Source organism: the organism of the source record quoted next, unplaced genomic scaffold, assembly GCF_019419815.1.
Source record: "Pyrus x bretschneideri cultivar Hongxiangsu unplaced genomic scaffold, Pyrus_bretschneideri_v1 Contig44, whole genome shotgun sequence".
NCBI lineage: Eukaryota > Viridiplantae > Streptophyta > Magnoliopsida > Rosales > Rosaceae > Pyrus > Pyrus x bretschneideri.
Genome location: NW_025999768.1, coordinates 1,879,201 through 1,897,982, shown reverse-complemented (window position 1 = coordinate 1,897,982; position 18,782 = coordinate 1,879,201). Strand labels below are relative to the sequence as shown.

General features: G+C 35.4%; 1 protein-coding gene and 1 long non-coding RNA gene across 6 annotated transcripts; one reads left to right on the top strand and one right to left on the bottom strand.

Annotated features, from left to right (window-relative positions):
* The first annotated feature begins 1,622 nt into the window (after positions 1–1,622).
* LOC125469609 lies at positions 1,623–4,971 on the top strand. 5 transcript variants are annotated; one of them, XR_007251842.1, is made up of 6 exons: positions 1,623–2,795; positions 2,907–3,260; positions 3,421–3,544; positions 3,636–3,974; positions 4,067–4,245; positions 4,837–4,971. It is a non-coding gene; the product is annotated as an uncharacterized LOC125469609 (long non-coding RNA). The 5 variants fall into 5 exon arrangements; XR_007251843.1 differs by having other exon boundaries at positions 4,067–4,146; positions 4,837–4,958; XR_007251840.1 differs by lacking the exon at positions 4,837–4,971 and having other exon boundaries at positions 1,633–2,795; positions 3,636–3,759; positions 3,851–3,974; positions 4,067–4,463.
* LOC103929427 (disease resistance protein RPV1) lies at positions 4,723–13,022 on the bottom strand. Its single transcript, XM_048567181.1, is given in 7 exon segments — positions 4,723–4,953; positions 5,318–6,328; positions 6,427–6,708; positions 6,853–7,951; positions 9,879–10,506; positions 12,302–12,382; positions 12,758–13,022. Coding segments are annotated over 4 exon segments (2,580 nt in total). The 5' UTR covers positions 10,412–10,506; positions 12,302–12,382; positions 12,758–13,022; the 3' UTR covers positions 4,723–4,953; positions 5,318–5,662.
* Positions 13,023–18,782: the final 5,760 nt, after the last annotated feature.

The following is an 18,782-nucleotide window of genomic DNA, read 5'->3' as shown; positions in this document are numbered from 1 at the left end:
CAGCTAATGAGAACTACATAATTTAAAATAAGTGGTCCAAATCTGCATCTGTTCACATCGGACAGTGAGATCCATAGAGAATCCCAGGTCGTAAGTGGCTACTTGTTTTTTTCTTAATTGTCTTCCTAATTCGGGTTTAATCATTCCATAATAACTTATTATTAATTAGTAACCACGTGCTTATCATACTCTTAATCTGCCCACTCCCATAACCACTAATTAGCCTCAGTGTATTCCTGCATGACCTGTCTCTCCATACATATTGCGGTACTTTTCAGTATGCTAGGAAAGAAACAGTATATCCTAATAACAAGTTAACCCATGCATAATTTTGCTTGTTAATTTAACTGAAAATATGACTTTAACCCCTCAAACTCAATTTCTTTCATACAAAACCTGAAATAAATTTTTTACTCAAATAAAACCCAATAACTAGACTCCACATAAGCAAAATCATTAATTATGTTTGACTTTACACATTTTAAATTTTTCGAATGCCTAAAATACCCCTTTTTGCATGTTTAATGTGCACAATTAAACATATGTAGATTTTAAGGAGGATTAATGATTTTAAAAAAAAAACAAAAAAAGTACTAATATTCTAAATGCATTGCATGTTATATGAGAATTCAATATTTCCACGCTTTGTAATTAATTTGGTTGATTCATGTTTCTCTCACTCCATAAAATTTGCTTCTAATTCGATATAGGAATTAATTTGGCAAGTTTTCTTAATCTTAACAACATTTTTCAATTTAAATATATATACATTAGTGAAATAGTCTATCTTTTAACATATTTATCAATAAAATAATGTACCTATTGTTCAAATTTTAGGATAAAATTTTACCTGTTCTTATTTAACAATAATGTATCCACAATGTTATTTTTGTATGAATATAATTTACCTACTTTTTGATTTTATATGAAACTAATTTACCTACTGTGACAATAATGTATCTACAATACTACATAAAAGATTTACCTTTTTTAACAACACTAGTGTATCTACAATTTTGTTTTCGTATGAATATAATTTACCTACAATTTAACTTTTCAAAAAATGTATCTTCTATTTTATGTTTTACTATCATATGTATGTTTATGTGTTCGCAATATAATTTATCTAAAGTTATATAGTTAAGAGATATTGTAATGCATTATATTAATCCATTATTAGATTGGTAAAAGAAATTGTTAAAAACGTTAGCCATAATGGTTGGCTAATAATGTTTGTATGAGAACAGTTATAGAAAGTTGTGGCATAAATTGTAAATAACTTATATTAATAGGTTACTTGTTTTCTTATGTGGCAATTTATTTAAATTTTGGGTTTTTACTAGATGTTGATTCATAGGTGGGTTTTTATCCGAAATATATGAGTTGTATGGGCTTATATCTAAACAACCCTTAATTTAATTACAAGCATCCTCATTCCTCCATTTGATGATAAGATCCATATATTAATGTCATCGTAATCAGTTCGACCCTTAACAAAAAATTTCGAAGGGATTGAGCAATCCTGCTAGCACATTATAATTCCTTAATTCATCAAAAAGCTAGTTAGCCTGCATAAAAACAAGAAAAGAACTTTTATGCAGCAGGTGCATAATCATAGCCACCATCGTGGTCGCAACCGTCATCACCTTCCATCCCATGGATGTTGCTGGGGCATAACCATAATCCACATCATGGCCGACACCTTCTATGCATGCTGACGGGGCATAATCATCTCCGTCGTCGTCTCTCCGTCTCCGTGCTTCTTGCACCCCGAGGCACTTATCATCAATTTTGAAGGGGTAAACAAAAGTGGTTCTGTAACCCTACCAACAAGTAAGAGGACGGTGGAAAACACGAGCTGCCGTTTGGTAAAAACCAAGTGGAAAAGCAGTAGCTTCTTTTTGAGAAAAACAACCCAACGGAAAGATGTTTTCCGTGGAAAACCACGATGTCACTTGTGGTCTCACGATCTGATCACTGGACGGTTAAGATTGAAGTTTTACAAAAGATTCTTATTATCTAGTTGTATCATCTCTCTAATAGAGAAGTGACTTCTATTCTAATAAATATAGAAAATCCACATAAACCTTATCTTTATTAGAAATGGTATAAAAAATAATATAACTAATTGGGAAGTGTAGCATTATTCTATATGAATACGATGGACATCGTCGGCACCTTCTTGTGCATTCATGTTAAAAAAAAGGCTCATGTTTGGTTTTCAAGGATATGAGGGTAGAAATAATTAAAATCCACCTCATTATATTTTTTTCTTACATTAAGTCCCAACGAATGTCAGGAACATTCTCTTTTAAATTTTTTTGCTTTGTGTCTTTATTTTGTTTTTATTCAGCAATGTCGTAATTTAATTTTTTTTATTTTTGATATTACTCTTTAAAGATCATTATACTAAAGTAAAACCAAATTCATTATACTAAACACGAACCAATACCCCGAACGACGCCGTTTGATGAGCTAATCGGGACTGTACCGTACATTTCCCGTTCTCCGTTGTACAATTCCGAAAAACCCCAAAATCAAACGTCGCGGCAAACAGGCCCTAAAAATTGGAGGGGAGTTCCGGCGCCGCTTCCGACGCCGCAATCGAAACCTTAGAACCAGAGAGTGGTGCTTCGGCGAAATCGAACAAATGAAGGGGATGATCCTGATCCATTCCGCCTTGTCCGACGACATGCGTACGGTGGTGATTTCAGTGGAAACCAAGCTCACCAACATAGACCTCAAATCCATCTCCGCCAGTGCCCTGTCACCTCCTCAGCCCCAAAGTCCTCCAGGTAAATCACACCTCTCTGTACTTCTCGTTAATTTTTCTTGTTTTCTGTTTGGTTGCTCAGAAAATAGATAAAGAGAAAGAAAAATGTGGTCTTTCATTTGCGTTTTTTTAGGAGATAGGTTGGGTAAGAGACGTTACTAAATTCCGTGTGGTGGGTTTTACGAGGAATACGAGTAGTCGGCGGCTTTTGAAACTCGGGCTCACGGACGGCCACAGTGAGGTAGCAGCTGTGGAGTACTCTCATATCCCGGCAATCCCTGACGACGTCGTTCCTGGAACTAAAGTATTTTCCACTACATTTACAATGAGTTTGGAAGTTTTAGGTCACAACTTACAGTTTATGGCTCCAAACTGTTTGCCACGAAATTGATTATTTGATTGGTATTAAGAGGACGAACAGATTCGTGCTCTAGATCAGGGCAAAAGCTTGCCGTGAGAAATTGAGGAGGGAGAGATTTAATGACAGGTATGTGTCCAATCTCAAATTATATTTTTTTACATTTTTTGAAGAATTGGGTTGTTTTGTAATGATGAAATGAATGGTGGTTTTCTGTTGAATTTTACTGTTTTGCAATTTGGGATTTTTGTGTGGATTGTAAATTTTGAATTTTTTTATTTTTATGCAGGTGTTTGAATTTCTCTTGCTACAAAAACTAATGAATTGAGACTGAAAAATGAGAAGTTGCCATCAAGTGCTTATGTTTTAGTATAATTTCACATCTGTGATTCCAAAGTGTTTCCCCCAATCCAGTATGAATGGTGGTTTTCTGTTGAATTTTACTGTTTTGCAATTTGGGATTTGCGTGGATTGTAAATTTTGAATTTTTTTTTTTTTATGCAGGTGTTTGAATTTCTCTTGCTACAAAAACTAATGAATTGAGACTGAAAAATGAGAAGTTGCCATCAAGTGCTTATGTTTTAGTATAATTTCACATCTGTGATTCCAAAGTGTTTCCCCCAATCCAGTATGAATGGTGGTTTTCTGTTGAATTTTACTGTTTTGCAATTTGGGATTTGCGTGGATTGTAAATTTTGAATTTTTTTTTTTTTATGCAGGTGTTTGAATTTCTCTTGCTACAAAAACTAATGAATTGAGACTGAAAAATGAGAAGTTGCCATCAAGTGCTTATGTTTTAGTATAATTTCACATCTGTGATTCCAAAGTGTTTCCCCCAATCCAGTATGAATGGTGGTTTTCTGTTGAATTTTACTGTTTTGCAATTTGGGATTTGCGTGGATTGTAAATTTTGAATTTTTTTTTTTTTTATGCAGGTGTTTGAATTTCTCTTGCTACAAAAACTAATGAATTGAGACTGAAAAATGAGAAGTTGCCATCAAGTGCTTATGTTTTGGTATAATTTCACATCTGTGATTCCAAAGTGTTTCCCCCAATCCAGTTTTGTCTTTTCAGATGAATATATGCCACAAGCCATGCAGAAGAATATAGCTGAGTGAGCAACTTTTGTTTTTAATACTGTGTTTTGAAAAAAATTTGACAAAACAAAAGATCGAAGATACTGATCATGGGCTGGGGTTTGCAATTGGTTTTCAAGTAAGGGATGTAATAAGCACTCATAAATTAGGAACAGTCAAAGTTAACGCTTTTTAGAATAAGTGGCACTTGAGTTATAGAACTGAGGAATGAAATTGCAGAGCGCATGTATATTTATCCTTCAAGTGTTGTTTTTGGATCAAATGCAATTTCATGTACAATTCATATTTTTGCTTTTCATTTTTTCAGTTTGTGTTCTGTTCATGGTTTAAGAAGACATGAATCACATGTATGTAAGTTTTGCATATCACATATATACTTAGAACTTTTGACGTGTTTTATATGATTTTAAAACCCATAGCATTGCACGGGCACCTTCACTAGTAGAAAACTGTAAAAAAAGCTCATGAACACATCAGTAAGAGTGGAAGGTAAGTAGAGAAAATTTCTGAGATATTCTATTGGGCAATCCATTTCTGAGTCTTGCAAATGAGCTTTTTGATCTTACCAGGAACAGCTATACAATCTTACAAAAAACTTCCTTCTACAGCTTCGGAGAATCCAACAGGGGACGATTTTTTGATTGCGCAAACGAGTTCATCGACCGCAAAGGTAGTAGAAAAGGTACTAAATCTTCTAGTAAATATACAATCAATCTTCAGCTAACCTGTCAGGGCAAGTCAAGATTAATGAAAAGGTAGTAGAAACTATTGACTGGCATCTTCAGGCTATCATTGATTTTCTTTCTAACCTTCAAAGTAAATTCCTGGAATATGTGGTGGAAGCATGGCAAGTATTTGTGCAAATTTGAGTAGTATTTGTCAAATATTTGGATGAATGGCTTATATTGATTGTTGTAATGTTGAAATGCTTCTAGATGCAATGTATCTTCAGAATTCAAAACAACTACTTTTTGAAAAAATCATAGGAATCTGCATGCGCACGATAGGAAGGCAATTAGAACTTCGGGGGGAGAGAGAGAGAGAGAGAGAGAGAGAGAGAGAGAGAGAGAGAGAGAGAGAGAGAGAGACCTGTATGATGCCACTGAGTCTGTGTAGGGTATGAAAATCATTCCCTCCAAGACTCAAATGTTGTAAAGAAATTAGACTCCCAAGATCCTTAGGCATTGCATCATCAGGTAGTTTGCACCACGAGAGATTTAATTCCCTTAAAGAGCACAAGCCATGTAATGAATGGGTAAAATGAATAGGCACAGTACTCCGTAGAGATAAACGAGTGAGATTCGTCAACCCTACTATGGAAGGTGGTACTTGTCCTATGGCTGTATGCTCTGCTTCCCCTAAAGAACCTCAAACTCCAAAGTAAAAGCTTGAACAGATGGTCTTCATACATTAGCTCCTCCCAATGTTCTCTGCCTACATAATATTGCACGTTTCACTCTTAACCGTCACAGTTGGTGGTAAATCTGTGCTTTGTTGAAGATTTTTACATCCATGTGTCACCAATAATTCAAGATCCTTAGGGAGTTTGGGTAGGGTATGAAAATCATTTTCTGGAAGATACAAATGTTGTAAGGAATTTAGACTCCCAAAATCAGGGATTTCATCATCTAACAATCTACACCCTGAGAGATCTAATTCCTTTAAAGAGTTTAAGCCACGTAACAGAGAGGGGAAACGAATACCCGTCACATATTTAAGGGATAGACGAGTGAGATTCTTCAATCCTACTATGGAGCGTGGTACTTGTCTTATGGCTGTGAAATCTGCTTCAAGTATTCTCAATGATATCATCTCTCCTAAATTCTCGTGCACTTCTCTGAATCCTCTACATCCATTAAGTAGAAGAGTCTCAACAAATTTTGACTTGTAGAAATCCTCTGGAAGACAAATAAGCTCTGGACAACCTTGAAGGTTCACCAAAGAAAGTTGTCTACGATGACCAATGGAGGGGTGAATCTCGGACAACTTCTCACACGATTCCAATATCAACTCTTCAAGCTTTGGGACTCGTGAAAGGTTTGGTGATCTTTTGAGGTTATTAGAGTAGCTGAGATTGATGATTTTTAACTCGTAAAGCGACTGTTGCACAAAATCAAAGGAAAATTAAAACTAATATTCAAAAGGATTATCTCATGAAAAAAGAGAAACAGAACATCATCATGTGTAATTGATTGTACCTCGGAACCCTCCCAAACTTGTACCAATTTGCTCCACTGCATGTCCAAAACAGCTAGTCTTGGTTGACTAAAAAAGTCATCTGGTATGGAGTGCAAAGGAAATCCACGCCAGCACAACCATGTTAACTTTTTGGGAAGATGTTTGTATTCTCCTTTGAGCTCTACGTTGTCGAGATAAAGAAAGCTCAGATTCTTCATTTTGGCAAATGCTACTGTACTGAAACTATACTTATGATGACGAATAGGATCATATAGAGCAAGTCCTTCAACTTTTTCAGTTCCCTGTAAACAGAAGGTTATATTCATTAGGCTAAATCATGTACGGTGTATATATTTACACATGAGTGTTGTTTAAGATATAATTGACATATACGTGGGTTATATATACGATGCATTAATCCAAAGTTTTTCTAGGAATGTACTCACAGATTTATTTCTCAATACATCAGTGACCTCCCAACGGTTCCACAGCCTACTCCATTTTTCAGGGTGACCAGGAGATTTTTCAGAAATGATTTCTCTGGCCATATAATGAAGCAAATCATGCATGTACAACTTGTTGTCTTTAACAATTAGAAGACATCGTTCACAAAGGACAGCGATTCCTATTGTTGCATAAAAACCACATTTCTCTAATACTTTTGCAACATAGTCCTTATCCCATCCAATAAAGAAACAAGATATGTGAAGGAATATAGCCTTGTATGCATCATCTAGCCCTTCAAAACTTACTCTTAGTTGTTTTATTATTTTCCCAGGAGGAGTATTTTTCAATTTCTCCTATTCACTTTCCCACTCTGCTTGGGTTCTTTTAAACAAAAATGAACCTAAAACTTCAAGGGCTAGTGGCAAACCCGCGCAGTAAGAAACAACTTTTTTTGAGAGTTCACGATATCCTATGATAGGCCGATCATATCCAAATGCATGCCGACTAAAGAGCTTAAGAGCTTCTTCATTATCCAATTTTTGAGCATGATATGTCTTATCTACTCGCTTTAGTAAATGTTGATCTCTTGTTGTTATGATAATTCTACTTCCTGGACCAAACCAATTATGACTTCCAACGATTGCATTGAGTTGTTCCATATCGTCTATGTCGTCCATGATGACAAGTACCCTTCTATGTCGAAGAAGTTGTTTTATCAGATTAATACCTTTATCAACACTATGAATCTTCTGACTCTTGGTCTCTTTCAAGATGTCAGAAACCAGTGTTTCTTGCCAATAAACCAGACCATGTTTACTTGTAGTGCCACTAATGTCGGCAAGGAAAGATTTGCATTCAAACTTATGACGCATTTGGTTATGAATGGCTTTGGCAATTGTTGTTTTACCCAATCCACCCATCCCCAAAATTCCAACCATGAGAACCTTATCTGATCCACCACTTAAAAGATAAGTGATAATATCTTGTATGCGGGAATTGATTCCAACTTGGTACTTAGCCACATATAATTTGTCTGTGCTTGGAGACCAATTTGTAGTAATCTCGTGAACAATTTCTTCAATAAGCATTGCTTCGCGCCTGAAATTGAATTTGCAAGCATTAGTGGATTTTATGATATATATATAGATATATAGGCTCTAGTGGGGTCTCCAATGGGGATAATGCTCTCAGCCGTCAGATCTCTTTTATGAGATTGTGCGGCTGAAATTTAACAAGCTTTTTTTTCCTTTTTTTCTTTAGTCGGGAGAAAGAATGCGCGAATGCGCCCCCGGGGGAAGAGAAAACAAGAATAAAGAAAGAAGACTAAATCAAATGATGTGTCACAAATAGAAAATGAGTGCATTTATTAACGTTTAAGTAATAATTCAATTATCAATTTCTATGTTATTTAGTTTACAAATTTTATCTACAAAATTAATCTTCCTAGTAATCGCAGTCTTTGAATTTTCTTGTCTAAATTAGAATCAGATTTGAAGAATAATCAGATTTTTAAAAGAAAAAAAATCCCCTATTATTGAACCCAATCTCCAAAACTGGAATTAAAAAGAAAAAAAAAAAACAGGAAATGGAACTGCGAAATTGAATCAAGGAAGATGACACTCAAACTGAATCCATTAGCTGTAAAATGGAACTGGAAAAACCAAAATCCCAATTCCTTGAACCCATTTCTACATAAAACTAGAAAGAAAAAGAACCCTCTGATCATTGAATCCACTTATCGAATCGCCCAAAAAGATATATGAATTTGAAAGATGACACACCAGGATTTCCGATTCGTCTTGTTCGCCAGCCCTTCTTCCTCCGTTAAAAGAAAAAAATGGAGAAAAAAAAATAAAAGAAAAAAGGCATGTTAAATTTCAGCCGCACGATCTCATTAAAAAAGACCCCACGGCTGAGAGCACCATCCTCATTTTTAAGTAAAACGGTGATCTATCCTCTTAAAGAGTCTATATAGCTTATATACTAAGACCATCTCAACCAAATGGGCTAAATTTAATCCCGTTCAGAATTATAGCACTGCATAAAATTATTTTTAATAAACAGTGTCATGTCATATTCATATATTATTTGCAACTGAAAAGGCTAAACATAGTCTCTTAATAATTTATTATTTTAAAGTTTATTCTTAAATTTATTGATTAATTAAATTAAACTACCATATTAAAATAAGGTTATCCAGACATGATTTTAAGTAATACAACATTTTAAGTTTGTAATATTTTTCAAATTTATTTGATATTGCAACATATTTTATTAAATATTCTCGAAATTGAGATATATTTACCCAATTGAATTTAAATGAACAAAGTAGATCAGAAACCTTGATTTGAAACTTTGCTTGAGATTAATTTGTTCTTGACATGGAATCATACTCAATTACTCAGAGAGTGGGTTCTTGAGATAATAATACCCATTAACCCATTGATTAAGCAGGAAACACAATCTTAAGATAGTAAATTAATAATTGGGATTATGGGATGAGGGTCCTGGTGATTTGAAAAAATTAAGGAGGACACGCAACTATTTAATCACGTATTTGTGGCTTTTGTGTCGCTTTCAGGTTAGCTAATTGAAGACTTGCTTGCTGTTTAGTTTAATTGGATGCTTTCAAATCCCACCATTGGATTTGAAACATTAATAAAGCCTGGCTGCTGGCCCATCAAACGGGCTGGAGTTAGCCAGCCCATTGGCCTTTCGGCTATTATTCGGCTTAGTGGGCTTTTTAGATTTATAGTCTAATCTTCTATCAGAGATGAATTTTTGAATAAATCAGATTATTTTTTTACTTTTAGATTTTTATACTTTTCTATAGGAGATGGTCTAACTAGCTAGACTCTGATTTTGTGACGAAACCAAGTCATCCATTGACATATACAAGTTAGGTTTATTAATTAAACTCCAATTATGGTTTAGGTTTTATATGAGAGATTAAGATGTATTAATTGATTAATCATGTTAATTTGAATAATTCAACTTAAATCATGAAAAGCAGCTGAATGATTACCTATTGCCATTGGTTTGAAGATGGTGACCAGACAAATTTGCAGCTTTTGTAAGAGCCTCTCTCCACTGTTTTACTCTTTTTCGTTTAGCTTCACGTTTCTTGCCATCTTTTTCTTCACGGACGCTCTTTTCGTGATTCCTAAATGCTTCGGATAAATCTCCGTCCTGCTTCCTGACATGTGAAGGATCAACATGATAGAATATTGGCAAAACATATTGCCCCTGTTCGTCTTTGCACTTCATGATCTTCACCAGCTCGTCAAGACACCAACTCGAATCTGCATACCTCTTTGAGAAGACAATGATAGAGATCCTCGACTCTTCGATAGCCCGCAACAGTTCCTCTTTTATTTCTTTCCCTATTTTTAGATTGTCATCATCAATAAAGACCTTGTATCCTTTGTCTTTTAATGCCTTGTGAAGGTGGCCTGTGAAGCCCTTGCGCGTGTCTTCGCCTCTAAAGCTCAAGAACACGTCGTAATTCCAAAGTTTAGACTTGGAAGAGGATGAAAAGGATGCTCCCTGGGCTGTCATGGCGGTATCCACCGTTATGGCACTGCAGAGCTTCAGATCACGACTGAAAAAATGGGAGTGGTTCACCGGTTTTGTTTGTATTCGAACCGATGTTACTGAAATACCGAAGCCAAGTCAACCATTCTTTAGTCCACAAAGGCGTCCATAATAATTAATCTTTCTTCACTGCAGGCCGGGAAGGTGCAGTGAAAGAGAGAGGAAAAGAGGAAACAAACAAACACGATGAAGACCATCCAAAAGATTCTTGACGGTGATTAAGCTATTCAAGTATCAATAATACATTATTTTATGTTGAAATTTAAAAGTATTTTTGAAGTAGGATAGCAATAACACATAATAAACAAAAGTAATTTAAAAAGACCCAAATGTGAAAGGATAATTAAAACAATTATTCAAGATGGATGGTAAAAGATTAAGTCGTTTTCAAGATTTGAACTTAAGATCATAATCTACTAAATCGTTGTATTAACTATTAAATGGTGCTTTAATATAATATTTAGGAATTTCAAGGAGGCATATGGGGTGGACCATATATAGGGCTGGTTTGGTATTGTTGTGCTTTGAAAAAAAAAGTTGTTTTTGCTGTGAAGTGAGAATAAGCAGCTGTGAAATAAAGCAGCAGAATGTTTGGTAAACTTTTTTGTAAAAGTACTTTTAAAAAAATACAGTATTATAATGTTTGGTAAAATTTTATGTAAAATAGATGTGAAAAAAAGTCGGTTTTTCAAAGCTGAATTTTACAGCTTCTTGTTTTTGGCTTTTTTTCATTCAAAACTATGAAAAAAACTGACGCTGAAGGTTTACCAAACACAAAAACAACTCCCAACTTTTTTTGATACCAACTTTTTTCAGAATTATCTCAGTACCAAACCAAGCCATAGTTGTAGATAGGCAGGTGTAAGGTGGCAGAATAAAACTTGAATCATTTGAATGGTGGGAAAACCAAATTTCTGCTAAGTTTTGTCTGTATCAACGATCACACAAGAAACACATTCAGTTAACTTTCTAGAAAGTGATGCTCACGTGTTGTTCCGGAATTAGAGATTGTTTGGATAATTATGTTTGAAATATTATCATTTTTTTTTTTCACACGAGATTATCAAATTTAAATCTAGTGTAACTAGAGATCTCTAACTTTCTAGTAGTATATAATTTTGAACTAATAAATGTATCTTTAAGCTTTCAAAGGCGATTATTTTTTTTAACTAATAAATGTATCTTTAACTTTCGACATTATTGTTAGCCCATTGTGAGGCTAGCCCAATCTCCTCCCTTTAGTGTAGATAATATTATTTGTTCCAAAAAAAAAAAAAGTTTCCAAAGAGAATTTGAATCACATTATTACTAATCAATTGTGAGACTTAGCTCACCCCCTACCCCTTAATGTAGATAATATCGTTTGTTCAAAAAAAAAATTGAAACTAATAGATTTGTTTTCTTCTGCATACTGGTAATTAAGAATCAAAAGTAACAGATCTTTCTTCTGTATACTGATAATTTAAGATTTGCTAAACGAATCCATAACTTAGGTTTCAAAGTGTACTATAACATTGATTAATCTAAACAGAACTTCCTCAGCAAACCAAACAATTTTATTTCCTCTTGAAATGTCCTTGTTTTGTTACTTTACAAAGCTAATTTGTTTCAAAAAATATTGAAAACAAGTGGTTTTCAACTTTGAAAATCTCACACCATAAATAGATTAAAGAAACAGTTTCTTCAATTATATTCAACACCACGACATCATCTTGCTGGGAACAAAAAGAAATTTATATAAACAATCAAAAACAATTTAATTGTAAATGTAAAGTTATGTGACCTAATGGTTAAAAATTATGTAAACCACCTCGACATCAAGCAATAAAAAGTTTATGGGAACTGAGGACTTACTTGAGCTGAGAGTTCACATAATCCTTTTAAGAGTAGTATAGTTTTGTTGGATTGCGTTGCTTGTAATGAGATATCTCCTTTCTGCACAAAGGAGTTTCAAATGCATGTATTAGCCTAACTTAGATTTACAATATTTGAGAATTGTGTTTATACATAAATAAATACACCCACACAGCGAAAAAAGGAAGACAAAAAACGAACTGTATGTATACTAAGATGCATGTCAAATATGATTGACAAAACAGATGCTCTTTTTTTCTACTGAATTTCAAGGAGGCATACGGGGATGGACCGTATAATACACCCAAATGGACCCATTTTTAGGCCTCACTGCTAACAACTATTGCAAAATGCCATTAGGATTAAACTGCTAAAAACTGTTACGAAATGAACCATATAGTGAGCCCAAATGGATGCCATTTATGCATATATAAAATTTGTTTTGAATTATATGACCTGGACTTGGAGTTCTTGCTGCAAATTGTATGTAATGACCTTCGAGCAGGTGATTAGCTAGTACAGCTATTCAACTCTCACAGTCTCACACTCTCCAAATGGTAAGGCCAAGAGAGTCAGGTGTCCGGCTGAATGTGGCCTGAGCAAATAGATGAATGATCAGGAGACAAAGAAACTGATGGATGCCACAATTCTCTATGAGAGTGTCAACTCTTTGTCAGTTTAAAAAGGGAAAGAGAGAGGAAAGGGGAAGGAAATGAACACGAAAGGACAGAGACTATTCACCTACTCAACTATGAATATGTATAAAATATGAAGTGATTACATATGCAAGTAACGACCCCAAATCTTATTGGTGCTAATTAACTAATGTAATAAAATAATTTTATTAGACACCGGATTCCTCAGCAAGTGGAACTTTTTTTCTAGTTTAGAGGTCTAGTAGTGATTAATTAGTTGTGATTAGATCTTAAGATTTATTTATTTATTTTTTTTTCATCAATTGGAATCTAGGTTCGTGTAACACTCATCATTTGTTAATGATTTGTGCTTTGGCAAGTTTGCTGCAGGATGGACTGAGGGTATAGTCTGTATGAAATACTGGAGAATAAATTGTGGAGTAAAAAGAAACTCAGAAAATTCACGTGATTTTTATTCCCAATTGACTAAAATATCCCTATTAATTTGGCCACATCCGTTCTATGCGGAGTTCAACCACTACTAATGTAGTATTAAGTTTAATTTTATGTCACTTAGTTGCGGGGAAGAGGTCGAGAGGGGACCGATGTTTTTACACTTGGATTTGTTCACTGATTATTTCTAGTGGTGCATATATGGTTGCAGGTGTAAGTTGGCACGATAAAACTTGAATCATTGGAATGGAGGGTGAACGAAATTTCAGCTATGTTTTGTTTGTATCAACGATCACACAAGAAACGCATTTAGTTAACTTATTATTTATTTGTTATTAATGTTCTAAATTTTTTACTTTGTAATTGATGTGTTTTGAAAAAAAACTGCTTCTGCTGTGCTGTAAGAATAAGCAGCAGAGTGTTTAGTAAACTTTTTTGTAAAAATACTTTTGAAAAAAAAAAAAAAAGCAATATTATAGTGTTTGATAAGTTTTTATGTAAAACAGATGTGAAAAAAAAGCCGGTTTTTCAAAGCTGAGTTTTGCAGCTTCTTGTTTTTGGCTTTTTTTCACCCAAAATTGTGAAAAAAAGCTGAAGCTGAATGTTTAACAAACACAAAAACAGCTCCCAGCTTTTTTTGATACCAGCTTTTTTCAGAATACCAAACCAAGCCTTAGTCATATTTTAAGGGGAACAACGTATAAGTTATTACGGTGATGCATTAGCCTGACAAAACTTCGACAGGCAAAATAGAGGAAGCTTCGTGGGTTGTCATGACGGTATCTACCATGACACTGAGTGGTTTAGAAGACGATTGAAAAAATGGCAGTGGTTGTGTTACCTAAACATAAGTTATTTATCACAGTGGTGGAAATGTGTTATGCCCTTGCATGACAGCGTGAATTCGAATTCTGTTAATGGTTAATCTAATATCTAACGTATTAACGCTATCGCTCGACTAAAAACAACACAAGTCAAGCTCCTTTAGTCAATAAAAGCAAAAATCTATAATATGATAATGTTGGCGTATGAACTTGAGAAACGACATAGTGCCTGATGAGAAGGTGCAGGAAAAAGAGAAGAAGAGAGGAAAGAAAGGAATGCGAAAGGATAGACTATTAAAATGATGCCACAACCCGTGAAGAAGAATTTAAAAAGACGCGGGAGTGGAAGCATTTGAGACAAAAGCTTTCCACACTCCACAGAGCCAAAAGTGGTCGTGTAAACCTACCGACACTTAATAGGGCGGTGGAAAAGCAGGAGCTGCATTTTAAAATAAAGAACAAGGAAGTTTCCTTTTGGAAACCACGATGCCACTAGTAGCCGCAAGATCTGATCACTGGACGGCTAAAATTGAAGATTCGCAAAAAATTCGTATCTGAATACGACGAGATAATCGGTAACTTGTTGTGGTGGGTATATAATATATTAGGAACTCTGAAAGGTGCTTTATTCACGTGGTTTTCCACTTATTTGATTAAGCCTCGTATTGGCTCCACAATTAATAACAATTAAAGTTAACATTTTCTCTCTCTTCCTCAGCCTCTCTATTCCTCATGATGAACGCAGAGTCTGTAAAAATCTCAAATCATTTCTCACTTTCAAAATGGTATCCCTGGATCATATTTGCAGGTCCTGAAATTGCCCGTTGAAAAACAAACAATATTATGAGAGAGGAAGACATAAAACTCTGCAATTGAAAAAAAATATTATCTCCTTCTTCTTCAACTTGCAACAAAAAAAAAAAAAATATATATATATATATATATATATTCACTTTTATTCCGGTAGAAAAAAACCCATCACAGGACTAGCAAATTTGGGAGACAGAAAGGGACATGCACTCAAATTGTAAGTTCGCCCGAGAAATTTTTCCGTTTCAGAATCCAAATCGTGCGTTTTTTCCCCTTCAGAATACAAGTATAGTTTCCTTAAAGCATACTACGTATAAGTATGAAGATTTAATGTATGCCAACAATATATATCAGAAATATGCCACAACATGAATAATTCAACAATAATGGAAATATAGGCATGTGCTTGACAATATACTAGCACGTGAGTCGGAGTCACTTAACGTGACTTGTACAACTGCATCTATGGCTCATCAATCTAAACTATCACACAAGTCGGAGTCACATCAATCTAAACTATCACACAAGTCGGAGTCACCTAATGTGACTTGTACGACAAGCTAGGTGTCATAATAATATACACTCTAGTGCTATGATCACGTAAGGCTTGCGCTAAACGCAGTCACCTAATGTGACCTGTACGACATGGTAGCACCTAACTTGGATCTAAGATGAGCATACGGTGTGGGAGGTGAACATACACGTGAAGGCTGGCTCTGGCCCTAGGCGAAAGCATTAACACCTAGGTGTAGTAATGATAAGCTAACTATATGAATATATGTATGCCATACAATTTGAATCAATATAATAAACTCACCTGAATTTACCTGCGTGTCCTGTAGAATCATTTTAGTATTCTTCCACAATACTATATAAATAATCAGGTAAAATGCGTATGAATATGCCATTGCCATTTTATAATTCCAATCACAAAGCAACATTTACCAAACTAACTAAAATTATGGCATAATATGCATGAATCCATTTAAATGCATTTGTGGAAACCATAATTCATATATATATATAAAAGTAAATTGCCCACTCACCTGGAGTCCGCGCTACAACTTCCTAGCACGAATATCAAGGCATCATAAGCGATCGTCGCCTAAAACAATTATCAAATCACAACTCAGGATTCTTATCGATAGAATACGCAACTCATGTAAAACACATTCCAAGGACGTTCTAGAATGATTTGAAACCCATTGACCAAAAGTAAACTGTTGGTCAAAGGTTGGCGGTAGGGTCCACAACCCTATGTAATTCGATTCGAAAGATCTATGCCTCAGATTTCAGATCCGTAACTTCCAAAGATCCACATTATGCCTCTAGAACAACATCCTAAAGTTTCCGAATGTCAATTCATGCAAGGATCCCGTGACAGCCAACTAGGTGGGCAACTACGATACTACATTAAAACATCATAATTTCACTAAACAGATGTCAAATATGGAATCGAGGCTTCAAAATTAGCCTAAGATGGTCAGGTGGGGTCTCGGCCCACTCGCCGCCACCACGGTTCACCAAAAAATTCCATTATTTCTAAAAATTCTCAAAGTTCACATAAATGAAGATCTCAAAGAGAGGGAAAAACTTTCATACCTACCACGAAGTTCAAAAGTGGACGGAAGATGGTCAATTTTGCCCACAAAGCCGGAGGGTGCCTAAAGCTTCTCGGCGTCGATTCGTCATCTATGGTGGTCCAACGAGGTCAAGGTTGGTTGGGATTTTCTCCTGGGATGATGGGCTATAAAGCCCAAGTGGTGGCATCGACCATCACTTTGTCGATTCGCTGAAAATTTGAAAAGAGTGGCTGGAGCATTATTGATTTTCGTCGACTTTTGTGGCCTCAAACTGCCACATACCATGGTTAATAAAGGTGGTTCTTGGGTGGGTTTTGTAGAGGGGAATGAGAGCTTTAAGATGGTGGTGGTGGCGTCGAAAAACTCTACCGGAGTTAGCCGGAATCGGCCTTGGAAAATGGGAGGTCGAATTGGGTTGTATGGGTTGAAAGGCTGACAGGAATGGAAGGGAGAAATCCTTCTTTTTCCTGATTGGCTGCTGCCCTCTCCCTCTCTTCTAAGACCTACTCCAACCATGAGCTATTTGCCAAAATTCCCCCCAAACACCACCCAACCCAAGCTAAAACATTAGGCTAAAAGCCAAATGCTAAAGCTGGGCCAAATTCCCCCCTCCCCCCAATCAGCGTCGACTCGCTTGAAATTGGGCCACTCTCGGCCCGCCCACGGGCTTGCTTCGAATCTGCTCCTGACAGAGTGGGGGCCCACTGTCAGGGCCTTGTCGGCCACTTCCCGTGAGCCTAACGCCTCTTTTTCCTATCCGACAACCATCATTTAAGGACCGTTGGTTGATCTAACGGTCCATATTCAAATGTCATTTTTAAAAAATATGTTATTTTAAAATACATTGAATCTAACGACTGAGATCGAATATAATCAAATTTAACGGCCCAAATTTAAATCCAACGTTTAAAATAATAAAAAATATATATTTAACTCAAAATTCACCCAAAAACTCTACAAATACATATGTATTTGTTCAAACATCCACACAAAACTCAATTTTCTCCTACAATTCTTCCAACTTATCTTTCTACCATTTCTTTCCATTTGCAAGTTGTTCAACATGGCAAGAGAGCATATTAGAAGTCGTAATTGGACCTGTGAGGAAGATGTTGCTTTATGATTGTTTCAAGAAAACTGCAACGACCGCGGGCGGGATGAAGGTGGTGTTTATGATAGGTGGAAGACTATCAACAAAGCATGCATTTTATGAAAGGAAAGCTTGGAGAGAGTCGTGGTTGGCATGCCTAGTGGAAGGAGCGCCATAGAAATTGTGAGTTTTGTTCTTGATATTTTATTTGTCATGTACATAATATTAGTTTGCAACTAATTATTTTTATGTATTTTTTTGCATAGGGTGACAAAGTAATGGAAATTTACAAGACAAGAGTAACACCAAAAAATCAAGTTTTTAAGTTGCGACCTGCTTGGGATGTCCTCAAGGATTGTCCGAGGTGGGGAACCAATGCGGACCAACAATGGGGAAGATTATTTCAACGTGAAGCCGCACAGACAAATGCCGGAGATGAAGGTGTCGATGAAATGACCCCATCTCTTTCTTTTGCAAGGCCCCCGGGAAAAGATAAGCAAAAGAAAGCAAAGAGAAAAGGGAAGTCTCAAGATCCGATGAGTGCACATTTTGCTATTGGAATTGCAAAATTGAACGAAACTCATAGCGCTCGCCAAGAAGAAACGGCCCGAATGCGTTTGCAAATGGAATCTCAGATAGGGAGCAAGATAGGTTTGAAATTAATTTGATGATGGAAGACCTTAGCAAATACACTCCAAAGAGGAAGAAGTTCTTACGTGGTAAGCAAAAGGAAGATGATGAATCCTTTGAACCCTATATCCCAATTCAACCACGAAGTCCATCACCAAGTAAAGATGGTGGATATGATTATTAAGTTTATATAGTGTATGAATTATGTGCTTTATTAATTAAGTTTATTAATTGTTGTTTGTATTAAGTTTATGTAGTTTATTAATAATGTGGTTTATGAATTATTAGTTGTATTAAGTTTATGATTTTTCAATATTTATCGGAATTAAAATTTTTTAAGATTAAAATGTTCGTAAAATTAATTTATGATAGTCTACATATTTATTTATTTTTTAAGTTTAATTTAAGAAAAAAATTAGCCTAAGTTCATTCTTTAATAATCCTGAGCTAAAATTT